Source organism: Aythya ferina (assembly GCF_964211825.1).
Source record: "Aythya ferina genome assembly, chromosome: 15".
Taxonomy (NCBI): domain Eukaryota; kingdom Metazoa; phylum Chordata; class Aves; order Anseriformes; family Anatidae; genus Aythya; species Aythya ferina.
Window position 1 is genome coordinate 11,059,061 of NC_140314.1, and position 23,737 is coordinate 11,082,797.

Genomic DNA, 23,737 nt, shown 5'->3' on the forward strand with positions numbered 1-23,737 from the left:
ACGAATAACCTGTTCCCTGTGTACATAGCAGCTGAAGCAAGAATTAACATGACATGATGCATCCGGCAGTGCCCCGTGCTACTCCAGGGGCTCAGCCCCAGCAGATGGGGCAGTGCAGAGCCCACTGGTGCCGGCAGGCTGGGGAGGACCAGCCGTGGCAAGGAGCGGGTCTCTCACACCAAGTCGCGATGGATCAGATGCGGCTTGCCCAGGGTGGCAGAGAAGGAAGCGTGCTGCTTCCCACAGCAAGGCCACCACCATGCAGCACAGGGAGGAGGAGGAAGGGGAACCAAAGACCAGCTGCACCAAGCCAGGCATCACCACAGGGCTTGCCATGCCACGCCAGCACCTGCAGATGAGGATGATGGCGAGCTTAAGCCCTTTGTTTTCCCAGTGCTGCTGTTCCTGTGGCAGGTGGCTGCACCACCCCACAGCGTACGTGGAGCCTGGCTGGGGTGCTGCTGCCCTCACAGGGGCACGAGAAGGGAGGCCACAGCGTAAGGATGAACCAGACCCCAGCCCACACAGGGACTGTCCCAGAGACCTCCTGGTGGCCACGGGGCATGCCCCTGGCAAGCCAGGATGTGCTGGGACTCCTCTGGGATTTTGGGAGCAGCACACGGCCACGGGGCTCTGAGCCCATCCCAGGTCACTCTCTTGGTGCTCTCGGGGACCTCTCGTGCTATTGGGGTGCCAGGGGGACCTCAGGGCCTTGTGAAGTCTCAGGGCTCCCTGCGGTTATCCCAAGGTCTCGGGGTGCTGACAGGGCTCTGCGACGTCCCCAGGATGACTGCTGTCCCCAGGTCCCGGCTTCCACCCCGGCGATCCCTCAGGACCCTGCCAGGCCTTGGGGACGGATCCCACCAGCCCCACACGCATCCCGGGCTCCCCAGAAGCTCTCTATTGAGCCGGGGGTCCCAAAGGCTTCCCCCGATCCTCTCCCAGAGCCCCGCAGCGCCGGGGCCGGCCCCGGTTGTGGCGGGGGCGGAGCGGGGCGGGGAGGCGGCGGCGGAAGCGGGCGGCGGCGGCGGCGATGGCGCTGCGGAGCCCCGGGCGGCGGCGGGCGGCGATGCCGGGATAAGGCGGGCGGCCATGGCGCAGGGAGCCGGCCCGGGGCTGCGGCTGCTCCCGGTGCTCCTGCAGCTCCCGGTGCTCCTGGGGCTCCCCGCCGCTCACGGTAACAGCACCGGCTCCGGTGAGTCCGGGTGGCTGGGGGATTGATTGCTCGGCCGTGCGCTGTCCGCTCCGGTGTCCCCGGGCTGGGAAGGAGGAGGAGGAGGAGGAGGAGGAGGAGAGGGGGGAGGCCTCCCCTCCCCGGGGACCCTGCGGTTGTCGTGTGCCCTTCTGCTCTGCTCTGTCCCCCCGGGACCACCGGGGGTGTCCCCAGCCCCGTGGATGTCACCGTGTCCGTGGGGAGAAAGCAAAGTTTGTCCGGAGGCACCGAGGCGAGAAATGCTGCGGTGTCCCCGGTGCTCACCAAGGTGGCCCTGGTGTCTGTGTTGGCCCTTTGGCCAGGAGGAGGCTTGGGGTGTGTGGTATGGGGACAGGGACATGACTGATGGAGATGGCGCCTGGCCCATGGAAGCCCTAGGGCTGCCTTCCCTGGACAGGGGAAGGGTGCAGGGAGGTCGAGGGCCCAGAGGAAAATCAACCAAATGTTGTTTTGCAGTGGGCAGAAGCTTCTATCTGCAGCACAGACCCGAGGAAAGTCCCTCAGCTTGGTGCCAGAGGTTGCTTTGAGCTGGTCAGCGCTGCGATCTGTGGAGTAATTTGTTGCTCAAGAGCTCTATTAATTGTCCCCTGTGCTCTAGCAGAGCAGTGCTTCATTCTGGCTGTACCAGGTGCTGTGGAGCAGCAAGAGATTGATCTCTTTCCCTTGGAGATCAGGGCCTGAACCCAGGCAAACTTGCCACCGTGTGTGCGGTGGTAGCTGTGGTGTTGCTTCTCAGGTGAGTTCACTTCCACTGTGTCGAGGCAGATGGGCAGGAGCAGGCGCCCAAGTGGGCTGGAAGAGGGTTTGGCAGTGAGCAGAGCAGTGGGCAGCTGTTTGTGGTGGCATGCCCGGGGCTCCCATCGTGTGTATGGCAGAGGCTCTGCTGGCTGGGGGCCATACCCCGTCCTCTGGAGATGCCACCAGGCATTGCAGTGTTGGGAAAATGTTGGGAGGTTGTTCAGATACTTCGGCGTGCTGTGGAGGTAAGTTGGCGCTGACTGCGGTTATCAGCTGCTGGTGGTGATTATCATGTTGTACTTCCTCATAGTCTGTGAAGCATGTGGGCTGCTCTGGGAAGCCTATGAGGCCAAGGTGAGATGTCCTTTTACCCCCGGCCCACCCTCCTCTGGCATCCTGCTAGCTGGGTTTCCAGCCCAGAGGAAAGCTACCCTGTATTTGAGGCGTGTTGTTAGGTTTTTCTTGGCGTCATCCTGTCGGCTGGGAGAAATGCCACGTTGGGATTAGATCTGAGAGCTGGTAAAGATGAGGTCTGCCCCAGAGGAGTGAGGTGACCTTCTTTTGGAACATGTAAATATGGGATTTTGACATGGACTAAAGAAATACGGTTTCTGTTACATTATAAATGGCAAAAAAAAAAAAAAAACCTGCCACATAGCCATTTCTTGTCTTGACTGGCCACTGTTGGTGTAGTACACAGGCATTTTCATAGACTCTTTATGAGCCTTTAGAGCCGCTCCTTGGCCTAAGCTCTGCACAGGGTTGAGCCAGCTGCCTTTGGAAGTAGTGGCTCTTCTGAAACTCCAGAGACACTTGCATCTGCTTTGAAACTGGGACCTCACATTGTTTGTGGGAAGCTCTGAAACCAACGGCCAACATATTATGGATAAAAGTAGAATGAGATAATCTTTGGATGAGCAAATCCAAGCTGTTGCAAGTGGTTCTTTATTTTGAAATTCAAAGAACGCATCTCCTCTCTGCATCTGTGGTTCTGCTATGTTTTGTTTGTTTTCTTAAAACCACTTTTGTTTTTTTGCTTAATACATTTGAAACTTGCTTTTAGAAGGAGGCCATGTCTTGTGGAGACCTGTCTTTCTGTCTACTAATATTTGGTTTTATCCACGTGTAGCATTTCCTTGTCAACCCAAGGCTGAGGGTGAAGTGGGAATCAATTCATCTTATTTCCTGGGTGCAGCTCTTGTGTGCCCAGCATAGCAAGCCTAAGAGCAGGAGCATGGATAGATTGTCTCCAAGAGAAACCACGTGTGGTTGGACTTTGTGCATGCTGCTGTCACGCTGGCTCAGCCGTGGCTCTTGTTTTAACCTGGGAGCTGTCACAGGCTGTGCTGAGGCGGAGCAGGTCTGCAGACCTTCCCTGGGTGCTGTGCTTGACCTCACGCATTGTAATTGACTGGTCCTTAATAAAAAGCACTGCTGATTGCTTGACTTCTTAGTTTTACAGCCTGCCAGCCCTCTGCTCCCCCAAAACCTCGCACATAGGTCTTCAGCTGCTGTGGCCCTTTGAGGGCAAGGACCTGCTGGTGGGTGCTGGCTGCAGCTTGTTGGCCATGCAGAGCCTGGCCACCAGCAGGGGTGGAACAGCTTCTGTCAAGGTCAGGCACTAGCAGGACAGCGTATCCCTGCTCAGGTTGTCCTACTCCACCTGTTCCTTTAAGCAGAGCCATGGCAACCCCAGCCTTATCACTCCTTCTGTCTGTGTCTCCCCTTGTCCCAGATGTCACTGAAATGAACGCGCTGTGTGCATGCAGAGAGCAATTAGGTGCAGAGAAGCCACTGATTAAAGACCTCTCTCTTCTGTAGTTCTTTAAATACAGCGGGGTTTACAGCAGATCTCAGCCAATTCCTGTCTTGTCATCTGCAAGTGGGCTTTGTGCTGTCCCATCCTGGCTCACCTTTCCCTTTGTGCCTGGAGCCCTGTGCGGGCTCTGCCTGCAGGACCCCGTGGCGTGAGGCTGGGGCAGGAAGGTGCCTGCAGTGTTCCGCCAGCGTGCCCTTTCCCTTGTGGAGTAAATTCTCCCATTGGCTTGTGCTTTGACAGCAGTGAAAGCTGCGTGGCTGGTATTTCTTGCTTTCCTGTTTCCTCCTTTCTGTTGGGTTTGCAATCTGCCTCGAGGCTTTAGCTTGGTAATTTGCCAGGAAATTAAACCCATCATTACTATTCCTGTCTCTTTGCAGTGCCGTGTGTTCAGGCTAGCTTGCGTCCTGCTTTGGGGCATGAATCGTATTTCCTGCTAGGATTAGTTTCCTCTTGGCACAAAGTATGTCCCAAGGCTCTGCTCCTGCCTGAGGAGTGTTCTTCCTCTTTTTCTGGCACCTTACTTAAACTCGGTTGGGTCCTGTGTGTTTCCACATGACCCCGAGCAGCATTAGATGAAGACGGGCTGAACAATTCTTGCTGCTTTATTTTCTGATCAAAGCGGTGGATGTGAATCTGAAAGCTACAAGTTTCTCCCCACTCCAGAGAATTCTAGCATAGAAAAGGAGCAACTGGGAGGTCTTGGTAGAGATGTGTGGGCACGTTCTTCTACTCCCCTTGCTGAGTGTGAGGAACCTTGTTTTCTGGTGGGCAGAACAGCTTTGTCTCTGCCCTCTCACCACAGTTTTGCCCTCTTCCCAACCCTCGTGTGATGTTTTTCTTCTGTCCCTGAGTTGTAGTCTGGTTGTTTTCTTGCTAACAGTGACACCAATGCAGTTTTGCAGGTGAAATTATCTGCAGGCTAGGGGTGATCTGTAAGCATAGTTGGGCAGAGGGATGATGGAAGACATAGGTAGTACTCTGATGCGTTCACTAAAAAACTGTTGTCCTCTTGCATGACCAAGCCTACCCAAGGGCTGTTAACACTATTTGGGCAGCCTTTCTTCCAGGTAGGAAAATCTCTAGGGTTTGTAAGGTACATCTCTGAAAACAAAGTGCAGTTTGCAGCATGTAAGTTTTCGTCACATTGCGTGTTGCAGGAGGACAGCATGTGGCACAGTGCATGTGTCCTGAGCCTGTGAGGACTGATAACATCAGCCCACGTGCTCAACAGAAACCTATGAAGACAGCTCTTGCCTAGAAACTGCAGCTAAATTCCCTGTGTGGAGCACAGAGCACCCTGTGCTACCTGCACCCGCCTCGTCCTACCCTGTCCACCTGCTGTGTGTGGTTTGCCTAAGGTGCTGGGACTGGGCTGCTGCCCGCTCTGCCGTGCTTTCCTTGCCACCATCTTTTCCTCCTGACCTTTTCCTCCTCCTCAGTGTCTCAGGTGTTCTGTCATCTTCACAGCATGTTTTGTGGAGCATGGTTAAGGTTCCTCCGGTGCTGTCTGGCTGTAGGGGACAGTTTTGTGGTAGGGATCTGTGCAGTTCTGGCTGCTCAATCTCATCTCATTCCTCGGGAGGAGTGCAGTGGATCAGCGAGTATCTAGAGGAATTGGGCTGAGAGGTTAAGGACACAAAGGGCTTCTCTCCAGTTACCTTTAAACTCCTGTGTGTGTCTGTGGGTGGCTGTAGCCCTGCAACCTGCTCCCAGCAGCCACCCCAGCAGCTGCTTTGCTCTCTCCCTTTCAGACTCCCTGTATGTCTCCGAGTACTTCTCTCAGAGTGCGCAGAAGTTGTCCTTCTACAGCTGGTATGGGAATGCCAAGGTCTTCCACTTCCACGTGCCAGAAGATACTGTGCTGCTTCGCTGGCTTCTGCAAGCGTCCAGGGGGAAAGAACCGGAGTGTACCAGCATGGAGGTCACAGTGTATGTATGTCCCTGTGCCACTGCTTGCACATGTGGGCTTTCTTGTCTTTCCCTTGTCCTTGTTGCTCATGCAGTTGTTTCTCTGTAGGAGGCTGTGAATTTGTTGCAGCAGACAATTCCTTAGTGTTGCACTAACACTAAATCTGTGTTTTTTAAATCTGTAGAAGCATTTCATGTTACCAGTGGATCAAAGGGCTATCACATATTATGTCTAAGAAACATATCTTATGTCTAAAAATGCTGGAGAGAGTTTCACAGTGAGGCTGTTGTTGCTGTTCATAACCAAAGGTGTTCCTGGACCTTTCTGTGTCTGTTGATCCTGTGCATGGTGCTGTGCAGATGTGGCAGAACTGCAAAGGGCCTGAGAGGATGCAAAATGCTTGAAGGTGGACAAATTCCCCAGTACAAAGGAGCTGGAGAGACCAGAAACACTATATTGAAGGATGCAGCCTGTGTATGGAGCACAGATAAGAGAGGAATGCCTAATCCTGCTGACACAACAAAACAAGATTTGAAGACGTGAAGATGGAGCGTTCAATGGCATCAAAATAAATATTGCTTAAAGCAGTTCTTGAGTTGTCAGAGGATTTGAGATCAAACAGGTTGAGACTTTGAGCTGTATTTCATGAGGGTACTAAGTTTCTTAGGCAGGTGGTTCCCCAAGAGGTGCTTTGGACTCTCAGAGACCTTACATGGCTAGGACCTACTCCACAGGGGTTGCTGCAGCTTGCTAAAGTTTCAGCCACTCCAAAAGCAACTGAAGTTTGCTGCACCAGCTGGCTTGCACATTACCTAGTCTGTGCTGGGCACAGATAAATGCTCTGTTGCTCCTGAGCAGCCTGAAACAGGTGATCTGTGTGTTTTCTGCATCCCAGAAGGCTTTCCAGTAGTTTAGGGATGTGAGGGACAAGACAAAAGCTAAACAATATCCTAAGAAATGACTGTGGAGATCAGTTTAGCTAAGCTCGAACAGATTAATGACAAATAACCTGTCATGCTTGCTTGCTGGACCTGTTATTGTTCATTGTTCTGTTGTAGTGCTCTAGTAGTCCCAAAAAGGAGCAAATTGAATGCCAAATGGGCTGTCCAAATATCCCATGCATTACTTAGCTCCCTGCTTTTCTCATATTTCAAACTTCGAGCTACTCATCTTAAAGCAGAGGTGCTTGTGTTCTAAAGTCAGTCACACAGGCCTTGCTTGGTGTCTTTTTAGACTGTCTGCCCTCCTTAATGGAGGAAATAGGAAACATGCAGATCTCTTCTATAAAAAGAAAGCTCTTAATTGACAATTTAGCCTAGCTGACTATAGGGGGAACTTGCTGATGGTTATAAAAGGAAAAAAGTAGTAGTTTTGTGACTGGGGCTTAACCTAAGCGTGTGTTATGGAAATTTTCTTTCAGGCTTGATGGAACGATGTAAATCCTTGTCTTAATAAGCAGTCAAGTTAAACTAATCTCTAAATAAATCCAAGATAAGGTAATACCAGCCAGTCCTCACCAGATGAAAAGGATAGCTCTGTGCTCCACTTGAATATGTGGCGTCTTTCCAGCCTGCAGCCTCTCTGATCTCAGGCCAACCTGGGTGGCCACTGACGAATTTGTATCCCAGTTTACCTTGCAGGTGTATATACCTCCCTCGATTTACTTGCATTCTGGTTTCTCTTGCAGGCACTTTCGCTATGGAGCCCCTCCTGTAATTAATCCACTGGGCACTCAATTTCCTGCAAATGCGACTGTCCATCCTTCCTACAACATAAGCATCACTCTGAGCAGTGCAGTGCAAAACACCACTTTTGTGAACGTTACGAGCCCTGCTGCAGGAGACTGGTTCATTGCTGCACATCTCCCTGAGGCTGCTGGCAGAATTGAAGTGAAGGTAAGAGCTCTGGTGAGCATCTTGGACAGCCAGCATACTCTGTCCGGTGTCTCTTGCCACAGCTGACCAGTCTGTTCTCCCTTCCTGCAGGGCTTCTCCACTCCCTGCACCTATATGTTTCAGGCAGATATGTTTGTGCTTAGACTCGCTGATATGCCTGTTCTGGAGCCTGGTGTTGCCATGCCACAAACTATCGTCTCACCTGCTAAGCCTCTGCATGTCAAGTGAGTGAGAGCAGCGGCTGGAAGCACTTGGGGCCGTAGGTATGGGGTCAGATTTCCCACTGATGCTGTTTAGGGTAAGCCACTGTTGTTTCCATGCTGGGCTGGACTATGCCCTGGAGTTTGGGGGTCTCTGGGTCTGTTTGACAAGCTCCCTGCATCAGGGTGGTAGGTTTGTGGGCAGCACACTAGAGGGCCCTTCTCTGACTCTTTGCAGGCAGACGTAGAGGTCTAAGGCAGAAATCTGGTAGTTCTTAGAGGCCCTTCCCCTGGGAAAGATTTTCACAACACAAATCAGGGCAACCTAGTTCTTACCACAATGCCTGTGGGAATCTGTGGTGGGTTGTGGCTGGTCTGTGTTCAGAGTACAAGCTGTGCAAGTTGCTGGTTGCTTCTCCTGCAGGGTCTTTGTTCCCAAGTACACTGCCAGGATGTGGTTTGAGCTGCGAAGCTGCGTTACAAGTGAGCAGAAGGCATGCTCTGTGCGGGTTGTGCTGGGCTCAATCACACTGCCACAGTCCTTCCAGAAGATCATCACCTGCACAGGGAATGTAAACTGCAGCCTGGGCCTGGATTCACTCCCCTGGGAAAAGTGGTTGCAGATCATGGTGGAGAGTCTTGGCACTGCCAATGCCAGTGTGTCCATGGAGATGCTGACTTCTTTCACAGGTGGGTTTCCATTTTCTCTACCCCTATGGGAGGGATCAGCAAGAACTTTGTGTCTGCTATGTCTCTCTCAGGCCTTTGGTTGGCTGGCTGTGATGCCCTATGTTTTAGGTTTTCCCAGCATGCTGGTTGGCTGGGCATAACCTTGAGGGCTGAGATCTAGTTGTTGCTTTAGTATCAAAAGTGTAGGCTCTAATATTCATCCAAGAAGAATACTCCCTGGACCTTCCTATTCTGGAAATGCCTGTGCCAGGATCTCTGAAGCAATGGTATTTTCCAAAGGCTGTGACCAGCTTAAACTCTGGTGAGGAGAATAGTTTTGGGTAGATGCACTAGACTGTATTGATACATTGACTATTGGCCATAAGCAGGCTACAGACAGGAAGTCATCTCACAGAGGTTTCCTTGGGGCAAGATCTTGGGTTGTGAGGAGATGTCTCACTTTTACATGCCTCAGGAGGTCACGGGGTCCTTGTGGCTGTGATAGGCACTTGTAACATGACAGTCATCCCTGTCTGGCTGTTGGGAGTCTTGCAAGCTCACCAACCAGGCATATTTTTGAAAATATTCTGCTAGGGCTTCTGCTATCATTTCCTCAAAGCAGAGCCTCATCCGTTATGCTCGAGGGCCTGGCACTGGCATCTGAAGTGTGAGAGGGGACACACAGCAACACCAGCGGCATTAGAGCTACACAGGCTCCAGCAAGTTTTCAAATGTCACATTTGGCTCCAGTTACTATGACTTCATGGTTTGTGCCTTTAGCTGTTATTGGGTTAATTTATCTCTTTTGCCTAGCCTTGTATGCCCAGGTCTGGGAAACTACTACAGCCTTTCATGCAGCCAGTGGTTATGGGGCAGTTAAGTGTTGTGCTCAGTTATTGGTTAGTGAATACTCCCTGGCTGCTGGGCACGTTGTGTGTAATCCCTTCTTCTGTTCCTCTGCTTGCCAGCTGCTTCTCTGCAGCTCCAGGGTGTTGCCACCCACTGTACCATTCGCCTGGCTTTTGTCAGAACCCCACGTTGTGAATGCTGATGTTAGAGTTTCCCCTGTAAAGATGATAAATACTGAAGTGTCTGAAGCAGCTGAAATACCCCCACAGTTTGTGCTGTCGCTTGACAGTCTGAAGTTCCTGGGGCCCTGCCTGGTTGAGGTGCTGATCCTGGTTCTTCTGACTCCTCTCCTTTTTTTTCCTTTACAGACTGTAGGCCGGGAAGTACCAGTTCATTTCTTAACTTCAGCCTAAACCAGAGCCAAGCTGGTTCTGGACCAGGTAGCACAGGAATAGCAGGGAGCCCCACTCAGTCTACAGGAACGGCTTTACGCAATGCATCTGAGCAGAGGAGCTTCTGTCTCCAGAATCAGCCCGTTGTTCGGGAGGACCTGGATGTGGTGTCTGTGCGGTACAGGCTCCTGAATGGTCCTGCTGTGCCCGTGTACTCCATCTCCCCAACCCTGCTTCTCCTCAACTTGAAAACTGGCATGGACAGCGGGGGTTCCCTTGTGGTGAATCTCCTGCTTAACAAGGTGTAGTAGCTTTATTTGTGTGATGGTCTTCTCTTTGCAGTGCTCGTCTCTGCCTCTGTTCCTGGGTGGGTTTGTCAACAAATTCCAGGGGTTGTAGGTACCAGCAGTACTATTTTCCTTTCTTCTGTTGTTATTGTCTCTTCACAAAGCCCTCTGAACCTGTTCTAGCCACTTCCATGATGTCCTGCTTTTCAGTTCCAAGTGAAATGCCACAGCTTGCTGGCATGTGGTGGCAGCACTGAAAAGGAGAGGAAATGGAAAATAATTGCATCTCCATCTCTTCTGTGGGAACCTAGAGCCTTGCCACCAAGAGAGGAGGCTCTTCAGGGAAACCCAGGGATGTTTCTGTCTGAGTCACTGATTCCCATCGCTTTGGTGGCACCAAGGAATCATTTTACCTGAAAGTGTGACTGTGATGTTTGTCACAAGGGCTAGTTAGAGCCTTCCCAAGGGCTGATGTCCTGCTGCCTCTGTTTGCTGTCACCATGTGCTCATGCTGAAGCGATGGCCTAGTGTAAATGTCCTGGCTGGGTGGCATTTCCACCCATGCAGTCTCCCTGAGAGACTCTCTTCCTGAGCCTTTCAGCAAAGGCATAATGCAGTGACGATGCAGAGCGGGGTGAATGCAGGTTTGCCCAGAAAGAGTTGGTGAATTGGTGGATGACCTTGATCTGCAGCAGTTAATATCACCTGCTGCTCCCGTAGGACACGGGCAGTGTGGGAGATAAATTGTGCAGTGCATTGAGGTGCTCTCATGTGGAATTTTTTATTTTTTTGCACAGACGTCTCTGAGCCAGGCCAATGCCACTGTGGTAGCGTGTCTGAGTGCTGCTTCACCGGTGCTGTCCCTCAATACCACGCAGAAGTGCAGTACAGGTATGAGAGCCACTGACACGTGCCCCCAGCTCAGCTATGCTGCCTCAGGACTTTGCTTTTAGACCTCATGACCTCAGATGAACTCGGGTCCTTTGTAGATTGTCTTGGGGAAGCTGATTTTGGTGCAAGACCTCCTGAGGCCTTCATCACTCAGTTCCAGCACATGCCCTGGGGTGCTGGGGTGCAGGTGCTAGTCTGGAACCAGGAGTTAGCCTCCATCAAAGGAAGGCGTGGTTAGCACCCAGCTCTCTTCCAGCCTTGTTGGCAGGTTTGGGGATGGTCAAGGCTTTGCTGGTGTGCAGAGAAGCCGAACACTGCACTGGAGAACTAAATAAGCAACCAGGCTGGTCCAGCTGCCTTGTGTAGCTGATCTCAGCTTGGAATTGGTGCAGGCCCTTCTCCCCAAGTCCTGGTGTATCACAGCAACTTCTTGTCTTTAAGCTTTTTTCCAGGGCTACCCTCTGAGTGTGAGCACGTCCTCTGCAGAAGCGATGGTGATTGTCCTGTACCCCCAGACAGACGACTGGTTCCTTTCCTTGCAGCTCATCTGCACAAAGGGCCAGGGGTGAGTCTGTTGTGTTGCGTGGCTTCGAGGCTGGTTTGGAGCACTCTACCTTGTTGCCTTTGACTAACATAAGCAAAAGCAAATGCCTGTTGTCACTGTCTTGCCTTCTGTCGTGGGCTCATCTCATGTGGTAGCAGTGAAGCCATGGCTACAGAGGGGGAGGAGGTGGGTGGCAGTGCTGCCTTGCTCTCTTGTGGGCCCTCAAGCAGCTTGTCTGGTGCTGAGCTGGCATGTCTCACACTGACTGCACATGGGTGGTGGAGTTTGCCTGGGTGAGCTTCCCCAGATGTATTTTGAGGTGATAAATTGGAAAGAGCTGTGCTATAAATGAAAATGCTGCTGTTACTTCCTCAAGGAGGCTTTGAAATGTGTTCAGTTCTACTCATAGTCTAGCGGTTTGCCTTCCTGGTGATTCATCTCCGTAAGGGGCTGAACATGCTCTAAGAAGTGGTGCTGGCAACTGCTGGGCCTGACTACTAGTCATGGGTATCTGAGCCTCTTACGGGAGTCTGGGGAAGAGTTGAGGCCTGTCTGCACGTTGCTTTGGCAGTCTGAGTGGAGAGGGAGTTGACTGTGCTCTTATCTCTTGGGAGCAATGAAGCAGATCCACTGTGGGCTGTGGTGTGAAGGATCCCTGTGCCAAAATAGCAGAGAATTTGTGTATGTGAAAGTGGCTGGGGGTAGGACACAGCGAGGCCAGGCTCTTTCAGACCCCTGGAGCAGAGTGCTCCCTTGGCACACAGCTGCCCAGAAGGACCAGGGTACCAAGACAGTCTGCTTTCATTGCAGTGAATGTAACACCGCAGAAGCCAAAGTGACCATCATAGCATACCTCACCCCCTGCTTCAATGACTGTGGGCCATATGGACAGTGCAGTCTACTGAGAAGACACGGCTACCTCTATGCGGGCTGCAGCTGTAAAGCTGGTGAGTGCCTTTTCCTAGGAGGCTTTGCCATACTCCCCAAGGGGAGGCCACGTTTTTCCATGCTGCTGTTTAGACAAGAGGGAAGAGGGTCTGTCACAGCTTTATGAATGTCCTGGAGTCACAGCACTTGCCTAAAGTGCAGTCTGTGCCCACGGTGCCCTCTTTGGGCAGCATCCTGATTCCCCTGAGGAGTTCTGGGAAGCACAGAGCATCCCAGGGGAAATGGTGAATCAGGCTGAGGACAGCTTTCTGCTGAAAGGTCACTTCCAGCTTTGAGTCCCCCAGGGCTTGGGGAGGTGCTTCTGAGCATCCCCAGTGAGATCTGAATACCTGCAGGGCTGCCTGAAAGCACCTGCATCAGAGCATGTGCCTTGCAGGGCAGCTTATTATGTAGTGCCCTGATACAGGACGTGGTGAGGCTGGGCTGGCAGTCTCTGTCCATACTTTGTCTCATGCTATCTCAAGAGCAAGCACGCAAGACAACCCTTAGACTTGGAAGTGCCACTGGAGGAGGGACATTGGTGTCAGATGCTAATATAATAATGAGATGAGAAGACTGGGCAGGAGTCACTAGTGTAGGGAGGATGATAGCTGTGCTGTGCTTGGATGGATACTTGCATCTGTTTTTAGCAGAAGGACAAGGCAAAATATGGTTCACTGCTGCTTTGGACCTGATCCAGCATGTCCTTGCTGTCTGCTGCAGTTCTGCTACTAGGTTAGGACTGCAATGGAGAGCAACATCCTAATTTCCTCAAGGGGTGCCAGGTCCTGGGAAGCACACAGCACCCCAGGGGAAATGAGGAATCAGGATGAGGACAGCTTTCTGCTGAATCACTTGGAGCAAAATGCCCCAGCTGCATATTCATGACCCAGAAATAAACTGAAGAGCGCAGCCTCCTGTGGGCTCTGCAGTGAGAGCAGGGAGAAAGGGACAGAGCTGCTGGGCTTGTTTGTAGCAGCACCGTAATGGGATGGGTGCAACTCTTAACTCCGCTCTGACTGCGGAGCCTGCATGTACCCAGGCTGCCCTGTGACTGACCTCCTCTCCCCAAAAGGAGGGCATGGGCATTCTAACTTTGAATAAAAATAATAAATAAATAAATAAAGCTTAGTTTATAGAAGACTGTCAGCTCAGTCCTTGGACAGCAGGCTAAGAATTGACCCCAGTATCAAGCCCAGAGCTTTGCATTGTTCTCTGGGAAATTCTCTAGGTCATAAACACAGCTTGCAGCCAGGAAACTTCCAGCTAAAGCTAAGAAAACAATTTTTCTCCCATCAGAGTTGTTCACCTTTGCACTATATCCATGTCTCTGTCTTGGGGAATTTTCAAAATTCAGTTGGACAAGGCCCAGAGCAACCTGATCTGGCTTTGCAGTCTGCCCTGGGAGCAGGAGGCAGGACAGGATGACTTCCTTAATGTTGTGGAACACTTTCCTCCCTGGTTCCTGGGATCTGTAGGGTTCTTCCCCTGCAGTATCTTGTACCCAGCTTGCAGCAGAGAGCATCCTAAGCATTTGAGCCTCAAATATTTGATTTATCACCAGAAAGTAGCATGTGTGTTGAGTTACTATAGAGAAGAAAAGTACCAGTCTGGACAGACCTGTGCTGTGTGTAGAACAGCCCCTGCCACATGGGAATAACCTGGGGAATGTCGTTGGAACAGCTGCTGGGCTCTGCTGGGGTTTCCCCAAGACCTAGTAGCATGGGCCAGCCACTTTCCAAAGCAGAGCGTGCAATGAGTAGCGAGCATCCTGAGAACAGGAGCATGCGTGGCTGATGGAGCAGATCAGCAAGAAGGGCTATGGCAGCAGGGCTCATTAGCCAGCAACTGCAAACAGCAGAGCTATTAAAGCCAGCTGCTCAGTATAAACACTGCGTGAGTCCTGGGTGAAATGGAGGTCAATGGATAAGCTGCCAGAGATGCTGGGCTTGTGATGGGCTCCCAGTGGGGGCGGGTGGGTTTGTCCTTCCTCCTCCTAACATGCTGCCTCCTAGAGCAAAGGAGAGGAGGCCCAGGGGTAGTCCTGGGGAGCTACTGCTGCTTCTGAGGGGTCCCAGGCTCCTGCTGGATGCTGCAGGTGGGCCACATGAGATCCACACAGGCCTCTCTGCTCCGCAGGTTGGAGCGGGTGGAGCTGCACGGATGACACCAAGGCCCAGTCAGTTGGTGCGCAGAACCTGGCCACCCTCCTGCTCACGCTGAGTAACCTCATGTTCCTGCCAGCAATAGCAGTTGCTGTCTATCGCTACTACCTGGTGGAGGCCTCTGTCTACACCTACACCATGTTCTTCTCCACGGTAGGGATTGTCTTTTGTCAGGTCCTCTGCCAGCTCCCTGTTAGCATCAGGAAGGGGATCCTGCCTGCTGCACTGGGCTAAAATCACTGGTGGAGCTGTCCATGCTCAAGCTCCGCAAGGAGCTTCTCGGATCATCAAACAAGCACCTCCATGGACATGTCCTGCCCCTTCAGAGTTTGACAGGAGTGTTATTTTCATTGAGTTCTTCCAGCCACACTGCAGGTGCTCATATTTGGGGGTGGGACCCCTGGGAGCTGAGATGGGGTTGGAGCATTCTGCTGAAGGTTACTGTCCCAAGAGACCTCAGCTGCTGCTGGGAGGGTGCAGACTGATAGCAGCTCTCCAGCTTTTTTCTGTAACACTGTGCTGGTTTGGTGAAGCTTCCTGGAGATGCTGTCAGGAGGGATCTTGGCTACCATGGGCTGAGATTACTCCTGCTTCTCCTTTCCAGAAAGCTGAGTGGTGCTGCTGATTTCATGTTAGCCTTTGGTTTTGTTCCTGGTTCTAGTTCTACCACGCATGTGACCAGCCAGGTGTTGCTGTGATGTGCATCCTGGACTACGACACCCTACAGTACTGTGACTTCTTGGGCTCTGTGGTGTCCATCTGGGTGACAATCCTGTGCATGTCTCGGGTAAAGAAGATTCTGAAATACGTGAGTGTCAGACCTTTATTGCTCCTGCACTGCAGGGCCAGGCCTGAGTCAGCCGAGACACAAGTGGCCGTGCTGCACCCTCTTGTGGCAGCACTTTAATAAGACAGCGCATACAGCAGATCCTCCTCTGCAGCCTGCAAGATAGCCTTGCTCTCTGGATAGCCCACCTTGGTAACAAAGGCTGTTTGTCATCCACCCTAATTTTTAAACCAGAGGGTGGTTTTATCCTAGGATCTTGGATCATGAACCTGCATGCTTGTAGGGACTGTGCCTGAAAGGACTGAGGGGAAGTATTTGTGGGTCCTCTGGCTTATCCTTCTAAAGGTACTGCTTCTAAGTCATGCATGTGTGCAGGGCTGGACAGGCAGGAGATGAAGTTCTCCTTGCCTTAGGCCTTTGGCGTAGCCATCTGTGCTCTAGCAGCAGGTGAGCTGCTGATGTGGTGTCTCGTTCCCAGGTCCTTTTCGTCTTGGGGACCCTGTTAATTGCCATGTCCCTGCAGCTGGACCGCAGAGGGGTGTGGAACATGATGGGTCCCTGCCTCTTTGCCCTCGTCATCATGATTGCAGCATGGGTAAGTAAGGGCAGCCAGACAGAACCTGCTGCCCTCTGCTCCTTTCCAGAGAATGATGGTGACAGAGCAGGCCCCACTTACCAGAACACTGACACATGGGAGCTGATCTCCTTGAAGCACCCTGGTGGACAGAGCGCAGGGCAAGGCGCCTTTGGTCCCTCCAATAGCTGAGAAATCCCCTGCTTATGGGTCTCAGCACAGTCTGGCAGCTGCAGCTCCAATTCACAGAATGGGTGGGGTTGGAAGGGACCTCTGAAGATCATCTAGTCTGGCCCCCCCGCAGAGCAGGGTCACCTAGAGCACCTTGTGCAGGATGGCACCCAGGTGGGTTATGAATATCTCTGGAGACGGAGACTGCACATCCTCTCTGGGCAATGTGTCCCAGTGCTCTGTCACCCTCCCAGTAAAGAGTGCCCCCTCATATTGAGCCAGAACTTCCTGTGCTTCAGTTTGTGCCCATTGCCTCTTGTCCTGTCACTGGGCACAAATGAAAAGAGACTGGCTCCATCCTCTCAACACCTTCCCTCAGATATTTGTGTACATTAATGAGGTCTCCCCTCATTTCAGTGCACACCAGCAGCTGGAGAGTCCTACCAGAGTGGCTGGCTGTTGCCTGTTCCCTGGAATGGTGGCATCAGCATTGCCGTCTGCATGCAGGGCTTTGCCATAGCTGGGTATGGGGGGTCTGGCACACAAGGGATGGGCCCAAGACAAGGGGAGGCTGAAGTTTTACAGAGGCAGCAGGCATACCCTTTTGCTGTGAGGACTGTTTAACAGATGTTCCTGGGTCAGGCAGTGCTGTGTGTTTCTTATGCATAAGCTTCTAGTTGCTTTAACCCTTCTGTGCTCTCACACCTCTAGGTTTACCACGGAGTAAAGCGCAGACACTGCTACCCCTCCTCATGGAAGCGCTGGGTTTTCTACCTCCTACCAGGGATCACCTTGGCTTTCATCGCCATCTCAGTATATGCATTCATGGAAACCAATGAGAACTATTACTACACCCACAGCATCTGGCACGTGCTGGTGGCTGGCAGTGTAGCTTTCCTGCTTCCGCCTCGGGACAAGCATAAGAAGCCCTGGGCTTGGTCACAGAAGCTCACTTGTCGCTATCAGATCTGCCAGAATGACCGTGAGGAGCTCTATGCTGTCACCTGAACTGCTTGTTGCCAGGTCACAGAGGTGAAGGGCTGGTAAGGTTGCTCTTTGCCAGGCCAGCCTGGGCTGCCCCTCTGTAGCACGTTGGCAATCTTGTTACGTGCTCATTCACCGGCTGGGACAGCGCAGTAGCTGGACTGGGTTTAAACATGAAGACAGCAAGCTTGTCTTTTGAAGGCAAGTTTGAGATCCCCTACACTTTACTGCTGGGATGGGGCAGGCTCTTTGTGGTTCTAAATTGAGGAATAGTCTCCCCACCACCTCCTCCGTGGCCTTGGGGGAAATTGTCAACTCTTATTCCCCTCCTACCCGATCCATGAGGACTGGGCTCAGCCCATGCTGCACTGGAGCCACAGGCTGCTGTGCTTTTTCCTGGACTCACTCTCTTAGCAGAGGGCTGTGGGACAGGGATTTCCCATGCCATCTTGCAATCAAAATTTGCTTTGTCAAGAGAAGAACAGATTTCTTCTGTACCTGACCTGGAGGCAAATGCATTTGAGTGCCCTTGGTGCTGAAGGGGGGGAGGGAGGTAGCTGATTTCAGCACACACACAGGGGCCTTGATTGCTGTCTCCCATGTGGGTCTGGAGCCCTCTCTTTGTGAAACAGGTGGTGCTGCTCTTACATAGGCTGGCTTCTGGAAATGATGAATGAGACCTGAATTTGGGCCCTGGATTCAGGATCAGACTTGTCAGGAATGTGGAAAAAAACATGTGCAAGAGGCATCAGTAGCGTCTACCTGATAACTGTGAAACTCACAGCTGTGCAGGGTTTAGTCTAAATTTTTCTTTGTCCCTCTTGGTTCATCCAGAAGGAACTAGGCTGCTGTAATATTCCCCGTCCTCTCTTTGTGTTCAGGTATTCGCTGTCTGACTTCCTTTTGTGGGTTCAGCAGCTCTGCCCAGCCAACATAAGTGGCAGAATCTCTCAGGACTCCATCAAGGTTGGTGATGTGCTGTGGCATTTCACTTGCAAGTTAAGTTAGTAACACTGCCCCCACCTCCGGCACCTTTGGGCAGCAATAGTTCACTCTGTGGCTGTATTTGGTTGGGATCAACCTGGGCAGCGCTGGAATCCAGGGCCCTAGCGCAGCTCCAGCCTGAAGGCATGCCCCAGTCTTGCAATAGTCTGAGCACAGTATGGCCTTACGGCAAGTTTGTTAACGTGTGCTTCAAACCTACTCAGCACCTTTCCTGTGCTTTGCGTACAGCATCACATCGGTGCTGTGCAAACCCTGTGCTCAACCGGTTGTGGCTCTGAGGCTGGATGCGCTGTGGAGCCACAGCTGGTCTGAGGCTGTTGGGACTGTCCCAGTCCAACCAAGAGCATCTCCCTGGGCTCCCAAGGTGGTTGTAGTCTCCTTGGGAGCATCTGTCTTGCTTTAGCCTTACTGGAGGGCACTTGGACATTGGAAAGCAAGGACAGAAACACAGAACTGGCAACCAGGAAATAGTCTTTGCCCATCCTTATTTTGTAGTTAAGGGCTCAAATACATGGTTCCCTGCCTGGTTATTCCAATTGTGGCAGATGGCTAAGGAAGAACAGCTTTGGCCAGTACAGAGCTCTCCTTCCTATGCTAGAGACACTAATGTTCCACATCCAATCATGTGCTTTTGGTACAGCCTGTGGTTCAATTCTATGTGCAAGCTGGCTAATTTTCACAAAATTGTGATCCCAGTAATTGGTGCACATCCTCCTCCTCTGGGATCAAAATGATGGCAAACACTACGTATGTGGCATTAAGGTGACAGCTGACATAAGCATTTTGGTGCTCCTTTCTAGTGTGCATGCTGCTCAGAGCTGGCCTGCAGTCAGACCTCTTCCTTTTGGAAGGAAAGAGCTATTAATGAAGAACAATGCTTCCTAGTTTATAGGAATCAGGGTTATTTCTTTGCCTTGAAAAATGTCCAGCATTCTCCTCAGCTCTGTACTTTAACCTCTTCTCATAGCTAACCTAGCCTCTGCCTAATTAATCTGCCTGTTAATCCAACCTCTGCCTTTGCACTGGAGGAGGGATAACCCCGGGCAGCATGACATACTAGATGCCACCCAGTTGGAAAGCAGCTTGGCAGAAAAGGTACTAAGAGTCCTGGTAGACACCAAGTAGAACAAGAGTCAGCAATGTGCCCTTGCTGCAAAGAAGACTAATGGTACCCTTGGCTGCATCAGGGAAAGTACTGCCAGTGCGTCAAGGGCCTGCACCTCGCCACACCTGGAGTGCTGTGTCCAGTCCTGGGCCCACCAGTACAAGAGAGACCTGGACATACTGGGAAAAGCCAAATGTAGGGCCACAGGGATGATGAAGGGACTGGAGCACCTCTCCTGTGAGGAGGGGCTGCAAGGGCTGGGACTGCTCAGCCTGGAGAAGAAGAGGCTCAGGGGGATCTCACCGATGCCTGCACATCCCTGAAGGCAGGGTGCACAGAGCGTGGAGCCAGGCCCTGCTCAGCGGTGCCCAGGGCCAGGCCCAGAGATCTCCCAAAGCCGCCTGGACATAGACCAGGGTCCCCTACTCAGGATGGCCCTGCGAGGGCATCGCAGGTGGTGGAGGTGGCGGCGCAGATGGGCTCGGGGGGCCTTCAGCCTCCACCATGCTGTGAAAGTGAAGCTTTTCTTCAATGCAAGCCTGCAGGGGCTGAAGGCCACATCTCACCCATCTCCTTCACCGTCTGCCACTCATATACAAAAAAGGCGAGCAGGCAGCAGTGGCCCACACCCAGGCTCATTCTCCAGTGTGTTCCTGCCCATCACCCGGGGCTGTTGGATGGCCCAGACCCGTCCCTGCTGTCCCTCAGGGCACAAAGATGAGCTCTCCGTGGTGAGGAGGTCTCAGCCGCTTGCCCTGTCCCTGTATTTTGTTTCACAGCTTTCGGCCAGGGGCCGGGATGCCAGCAGCATGGATCTCACCCTCGGTTTTATCCCCTGGTGGTGGAGGGCTTAGCACTCCCTCCTTAGTTCCAATTTTACTGCTTTTAGGCACTTTTTGCCCTCTCAGCGTGTCGTGGGCTGAGCACGTGGGTGGGCAGCAGCCGCACCTTCACAGCTGCGGCCTCCGTGCCTTGCTGCCGTGCTAGCCGGGGTGCTGCCTCAACTCTTTAAAGCAATAATTCCTCATCAGGCCTTTTCCTTTATGGCTTTCAATGCTGTGAAGCTTCAGGTGAAGAAACGCCTGGACCTCCGTCGTCGTCGTCGTTGTCCGGTCGCTGAAGTTCTGCCCTCGCTCCCCTGTGTCGCTTTGGGTCGTGACGCAGAACCGTGCTGTGGGCCTGGGGGAAGGGCTTCCTGTTGGTCGTTAATTATTAATTTGTATTACGGTTATTATTAATTTGTGTTAATTATTTCGGGTAAAATCCGAGGAAATCCCTGCGTCTGAACGGAACGGTTACGTGTTCGCTGTTAACACCCGGGATTATTTTCTACGGCCGATTTTAAAGCTTCCGATTTTATAACTTAATAAAGGGAGAGGTGTTTCATAAACGGCTAAGAAGCGGGTTTGTGCACTTTGTGGGGGAGGAGACAGCGAAGCGGGCCGCTGCGTGTCCCTCGCCGGCCGCCGTTTGCAGCTCGGCTCCGACCGCCGGTGGGCGGCCCCTGGCGCTGCCGTGGGGGCTGGGGGCGGCCATGCCGCTGCACCGCTTCCCCCCGCGGCTGTGGCCGGCGCTGCGGCTCCGCCAGGGGCTGTGCTCGCGGCTGCCGGCGCACTGCCTGCGGGCGCTGCAGGAGGACGAGCCGCCCGCCGCCCCCGTGCACTGGCGGCCGCAGGGGGCTCGCTACCGCCGCGACCCGCGCAGCGGCGAGAGGCAGCGCCTGCAGGACGTGCCCGTGCTGCCCTTCCTGCCGCCCGCCGCGCACCGGGGGCTGTGGGGCGGCGAGGGATGGGTCCGAGGCTTCCGCTATGCCCGCAACGACAAGGTGAGGACGGTTCCCCCCTCCCCGTACCCCCCTGTGCCCGGTGCCCCCGGCGCTGACCGGCCCCGGCCTTGGGCAGCTCTCCACACGGCTGCCGAAGGTGTGGAAGCCGCAGCTGTTCGAGCGGCGCCTCTACAGCGAGATCCTGGACGCCACCCTCACCGTCACCGTCACCATGCGCACGCTCGACCTCATCGACCAGGCCTACGGCTTCGACTTCTACATCCTCAAGGCAAGGGCCTCAAGGCGTCAGGGGACACCCGGGGAGCGTCGTCCCCTGTTACGGGTGTCCCGTGCGGTGTCTGGGTGATTTGATGGGGTTATCCGCATGCTGGTAGGCTCCTGGCTTCTCGGCTTTGCCCGTGGGTGCACATTCATGTTGTCAGTTCTCTCTCGCCAGACCCCCAAAGCAGATCTGGGCTCGAAGCTGGGGATGGATTTGAAGCGAACGATGTTGCTGCGGCTTGCACGGAGAGATCCCAAACTGCATCCCGATGACCCAGCCAGAAGAGAGGCCATTTATGATAAGTACAAGGTGGGTGCCCGACCTGCTGCTTCTGCTCTGGGGTCCGCAGCAGTGTTCACTGCTGGTCTCGACTGATAACGTCTTGTTCACCCCCTTGCAGCACAGGCTACAGTTCATTCTCCTGTATCCAGGGTATGGATATAAAAGACCTAAACATCATTTGCTAGGTTTTTCCCGTCTCTCTGTAGCTGCTGCTTTCTGTATTCATCAGTGAGGCAGACAAAGATCTGGGTTTCTGTAGTGAATCTACAACAAGCACTGTAAGAGCTGACACTACCAACAGCAGGGAGAATTTTTATCAATGCTGCAGTGAGGAGCCCTTATTGCCTGAGTGTGATTGTTTAATTTTATGTAGCTGATGGTGGTTGTCATCTGTGGCCTGTGATCAGCCACAGAAGTGTTGGAAGGAGAGGCAGAGCAGCACACACAGTGCTGTACGCTTTGCAAAAGGGAAAAGGAGAAAGGTGAAGGGAGCTTTGCCAGAAATGAGATGAGCAAGGGGACAGTGCTTGAGGCTTGTCTGCAGTAGTGTTCCTGCTGGAGGAAAGGTGTTTGTGGGAGTGGGGTGAAGAGGGGACTTGCATGTTCCTCACCTGGAGAGACTACAGCACCTGTTTCTCCTTTTGTCACAGGAATTCGTGATTCCAGAAGAGGAGGCTGAATGGGTTGGCTTGAGTTTAGAAGAAGCAATAGAAAAACAGAGGGTCCTAGAAAAAAAGGTGAGTTTCTGAGGCAGTGCTGTCCTGTGAGCACAGAGGTGTCTTAGCTGCATCATGCTGTGCATCCAGCTGATCTCAGTATCCTGAGCACTCATCACCGATGGAAGTAGTGCTCCAAAACCCCTGAGAAGCCACTTGAGCCCCGTTAAATCTGGGTGCCCAAAACAGTGCTGGGTTAAAGTGCTTTGTAATATCAGATCCTACCCCGTCTAGGCATTTCTGTCGCTTAGTGTGAGGCTTGCTGCTGCCCAGGTTCAGTCTAAATAGTTTAACCTCCATTTTCTTTCAGGACCCTGTCCCACTCTTCAAGGTGTACGCTGAAGAACTTGTCAACCAACTGAAAGAAAAGGCACTTCAGAAGCAATGAAGAAATCTTCAGCACAAAGTCCCAGCTACAGATGGAGCTGTGGGGTTCAGTGAGCCTTCTGCCTAAGCCACGCTTATGTAGAAGAGGCCCCACAGTGAGCACACCCAGGGGCGTGTTGCAGTTACCAACATCTAACAAGCAGCCTAGTCTCAGTGAGGAATTGTGCCTGTTGGCTGAGGAAATTACTTCTGTCCTGTGGCCTCTGAAAAGCGTTCTTGTAAGACTGACCTGATGTGGTGGTTCTGCCCGTGCAGTACTTGACTGCATGTGATCCTGATCTAAAATTAAATGTGCGTTTTAAGGAATGTCAGTGGACTTTACTCTGATCCTCACTGGTCATTAGTGTGTTGCAGAGACCACAAGATGTAGTGGTGGTTTTTCTTAGATCAGTCCACAGCTCTCTTGTGCGGAGAAGAGATGATCGTGCCCCAAAAGCGTGACCCCAAACCACAATGAGAGAAACGAGCAGTGCTTGTCTGGCTTATTTTCCACTGAAATGTAAAACTACAGGGGAGCACAAATTCCCAATATTTGTTCTGTCTTGAAAATTAGGAGAGTGCTGCAGAGGGCATTGCTGGGTAGGCATAAAGCCTTCGTAGGGCTGGGAGTGAGGGAGATGGTTTGGGTGAATGTGACTGAAGTGTTTTGTGAAGATTTCTTTGCTGCTTTTGGAGACTGGGAATGGGTTGGAGCCCTCACAAGGGGTATCTGAGCCAGCAGCTGAGTGTGCCACAGCTGTGCAGCTGGTCAGGGGCTGCCACGCTGGGGCTGTGCTGACTCTAAATGGGAGTAGGGGACAAGTTGGGTGGTAAAAATGGGTGTTGCCAGCCTGGTTGCATGTCCCAGCTCTGGGGAGTCAAGGTTCCTAAGAGGAAACTTGCACAGAAGGTCACATTTGCCTAATTAATGATTTCTTGGCTAGGCCACCACAATGACATTTACTTATCTTCTCGCTCTTCTGCAACTGAACTGAGTGGGAAGCTGCTGCCCAGCTCCTCAGGGACCCTGACACTCTGCCCTCATTAGAGATAATTAGCTGGGATGAGTTCTTCATTGACAGCTCTGCTCATCATTAGGGCTAGCACAGCTCATGCATTTTAATGCAGCTCTGAGCAAAGCTCCAGACGGTGGCTCTGTCCCAGCTCCCCCTCCATAGCTGTGCTGGAACGTGACAGTTCT

At 52.6% G+C, this 23,737-nt stretch overlaps 2 protein-coding genes across 5 annotated transcripts; both read left to right on the forward strand.

Moving 5' to 3' along the window:
• Positions 1–260: 260 nt before the first annotated feature.
• On the forward strand, positions 261–20,514 carry PGAP6 (post-GPI attachment to proteins 6). Of its 4 annotated transcripts, XM_084537080.1 has the most exons (13): positions 263–1,195; positions 5,522–5,699; positions 7,367–7,574; positions 7,665–7,798; positions 8,199–8,464; positions 9,661–9,986; positions 10,769–10,862; positions 11,304–11,427; positions 12,217–12,353; positions 14,473–14,651; positions 15,160–15,306; positions 15,764–15,880; positions 16,742–20,514. In XM_084537080.1, the coding sequence occupies exons 1-13, from the start codon at positions 583–585 to the stop codon at positions 17,036–17,038; spliced, it is 2,820 nt and encodes a 939-aa protein (XP_084393206.1). In that variant the 5' UTR covers positions 263–582; the 3' UTR covers positions 17,039–20,514. The 4 variants fall into 4 exon arrangements, with proteins under 4 accessions (XP_084393209.1, XP_084393207.1, XP_084393208.1 ...); XM_084537081.1 differs by lacking the exons at positions 15,764–15,880; positions 16,742–20,514 and adding an exon at positions 15,930–16,721 and having other exon boundaries at positions 262–1,195; XM_084537082.1 differs by lacking the exon at positions 16,742–20,514 and having other exon boundaries at positions 262–1,195; positions 15,520–15,800.
• Positions 17,580–22,863, forward strand: MRPL28 (mitochondrial ribosomal protein L28). Its single transcript, XM_084537096.1, has 5 exons — positions 17,580–20,949; positions 21,026–21,178; positions 21,347–21,481; positions 22,105–22,191; positions 22,481–22,863. Exons 1-5 carry the CDS (start codon positions 20,659–20,661, stop codon positions 22,556–22,558), a joined length of 744 nt encoding a protein of 247 aa, XP_084393222.1. The 5' UTR covers positions 17,580–20,658; the 3' UTR covers positions 22,559–22,863.
• The last annotated feature ends 874 nt before the right edge of the window (positions 22,864–23,737 follow it).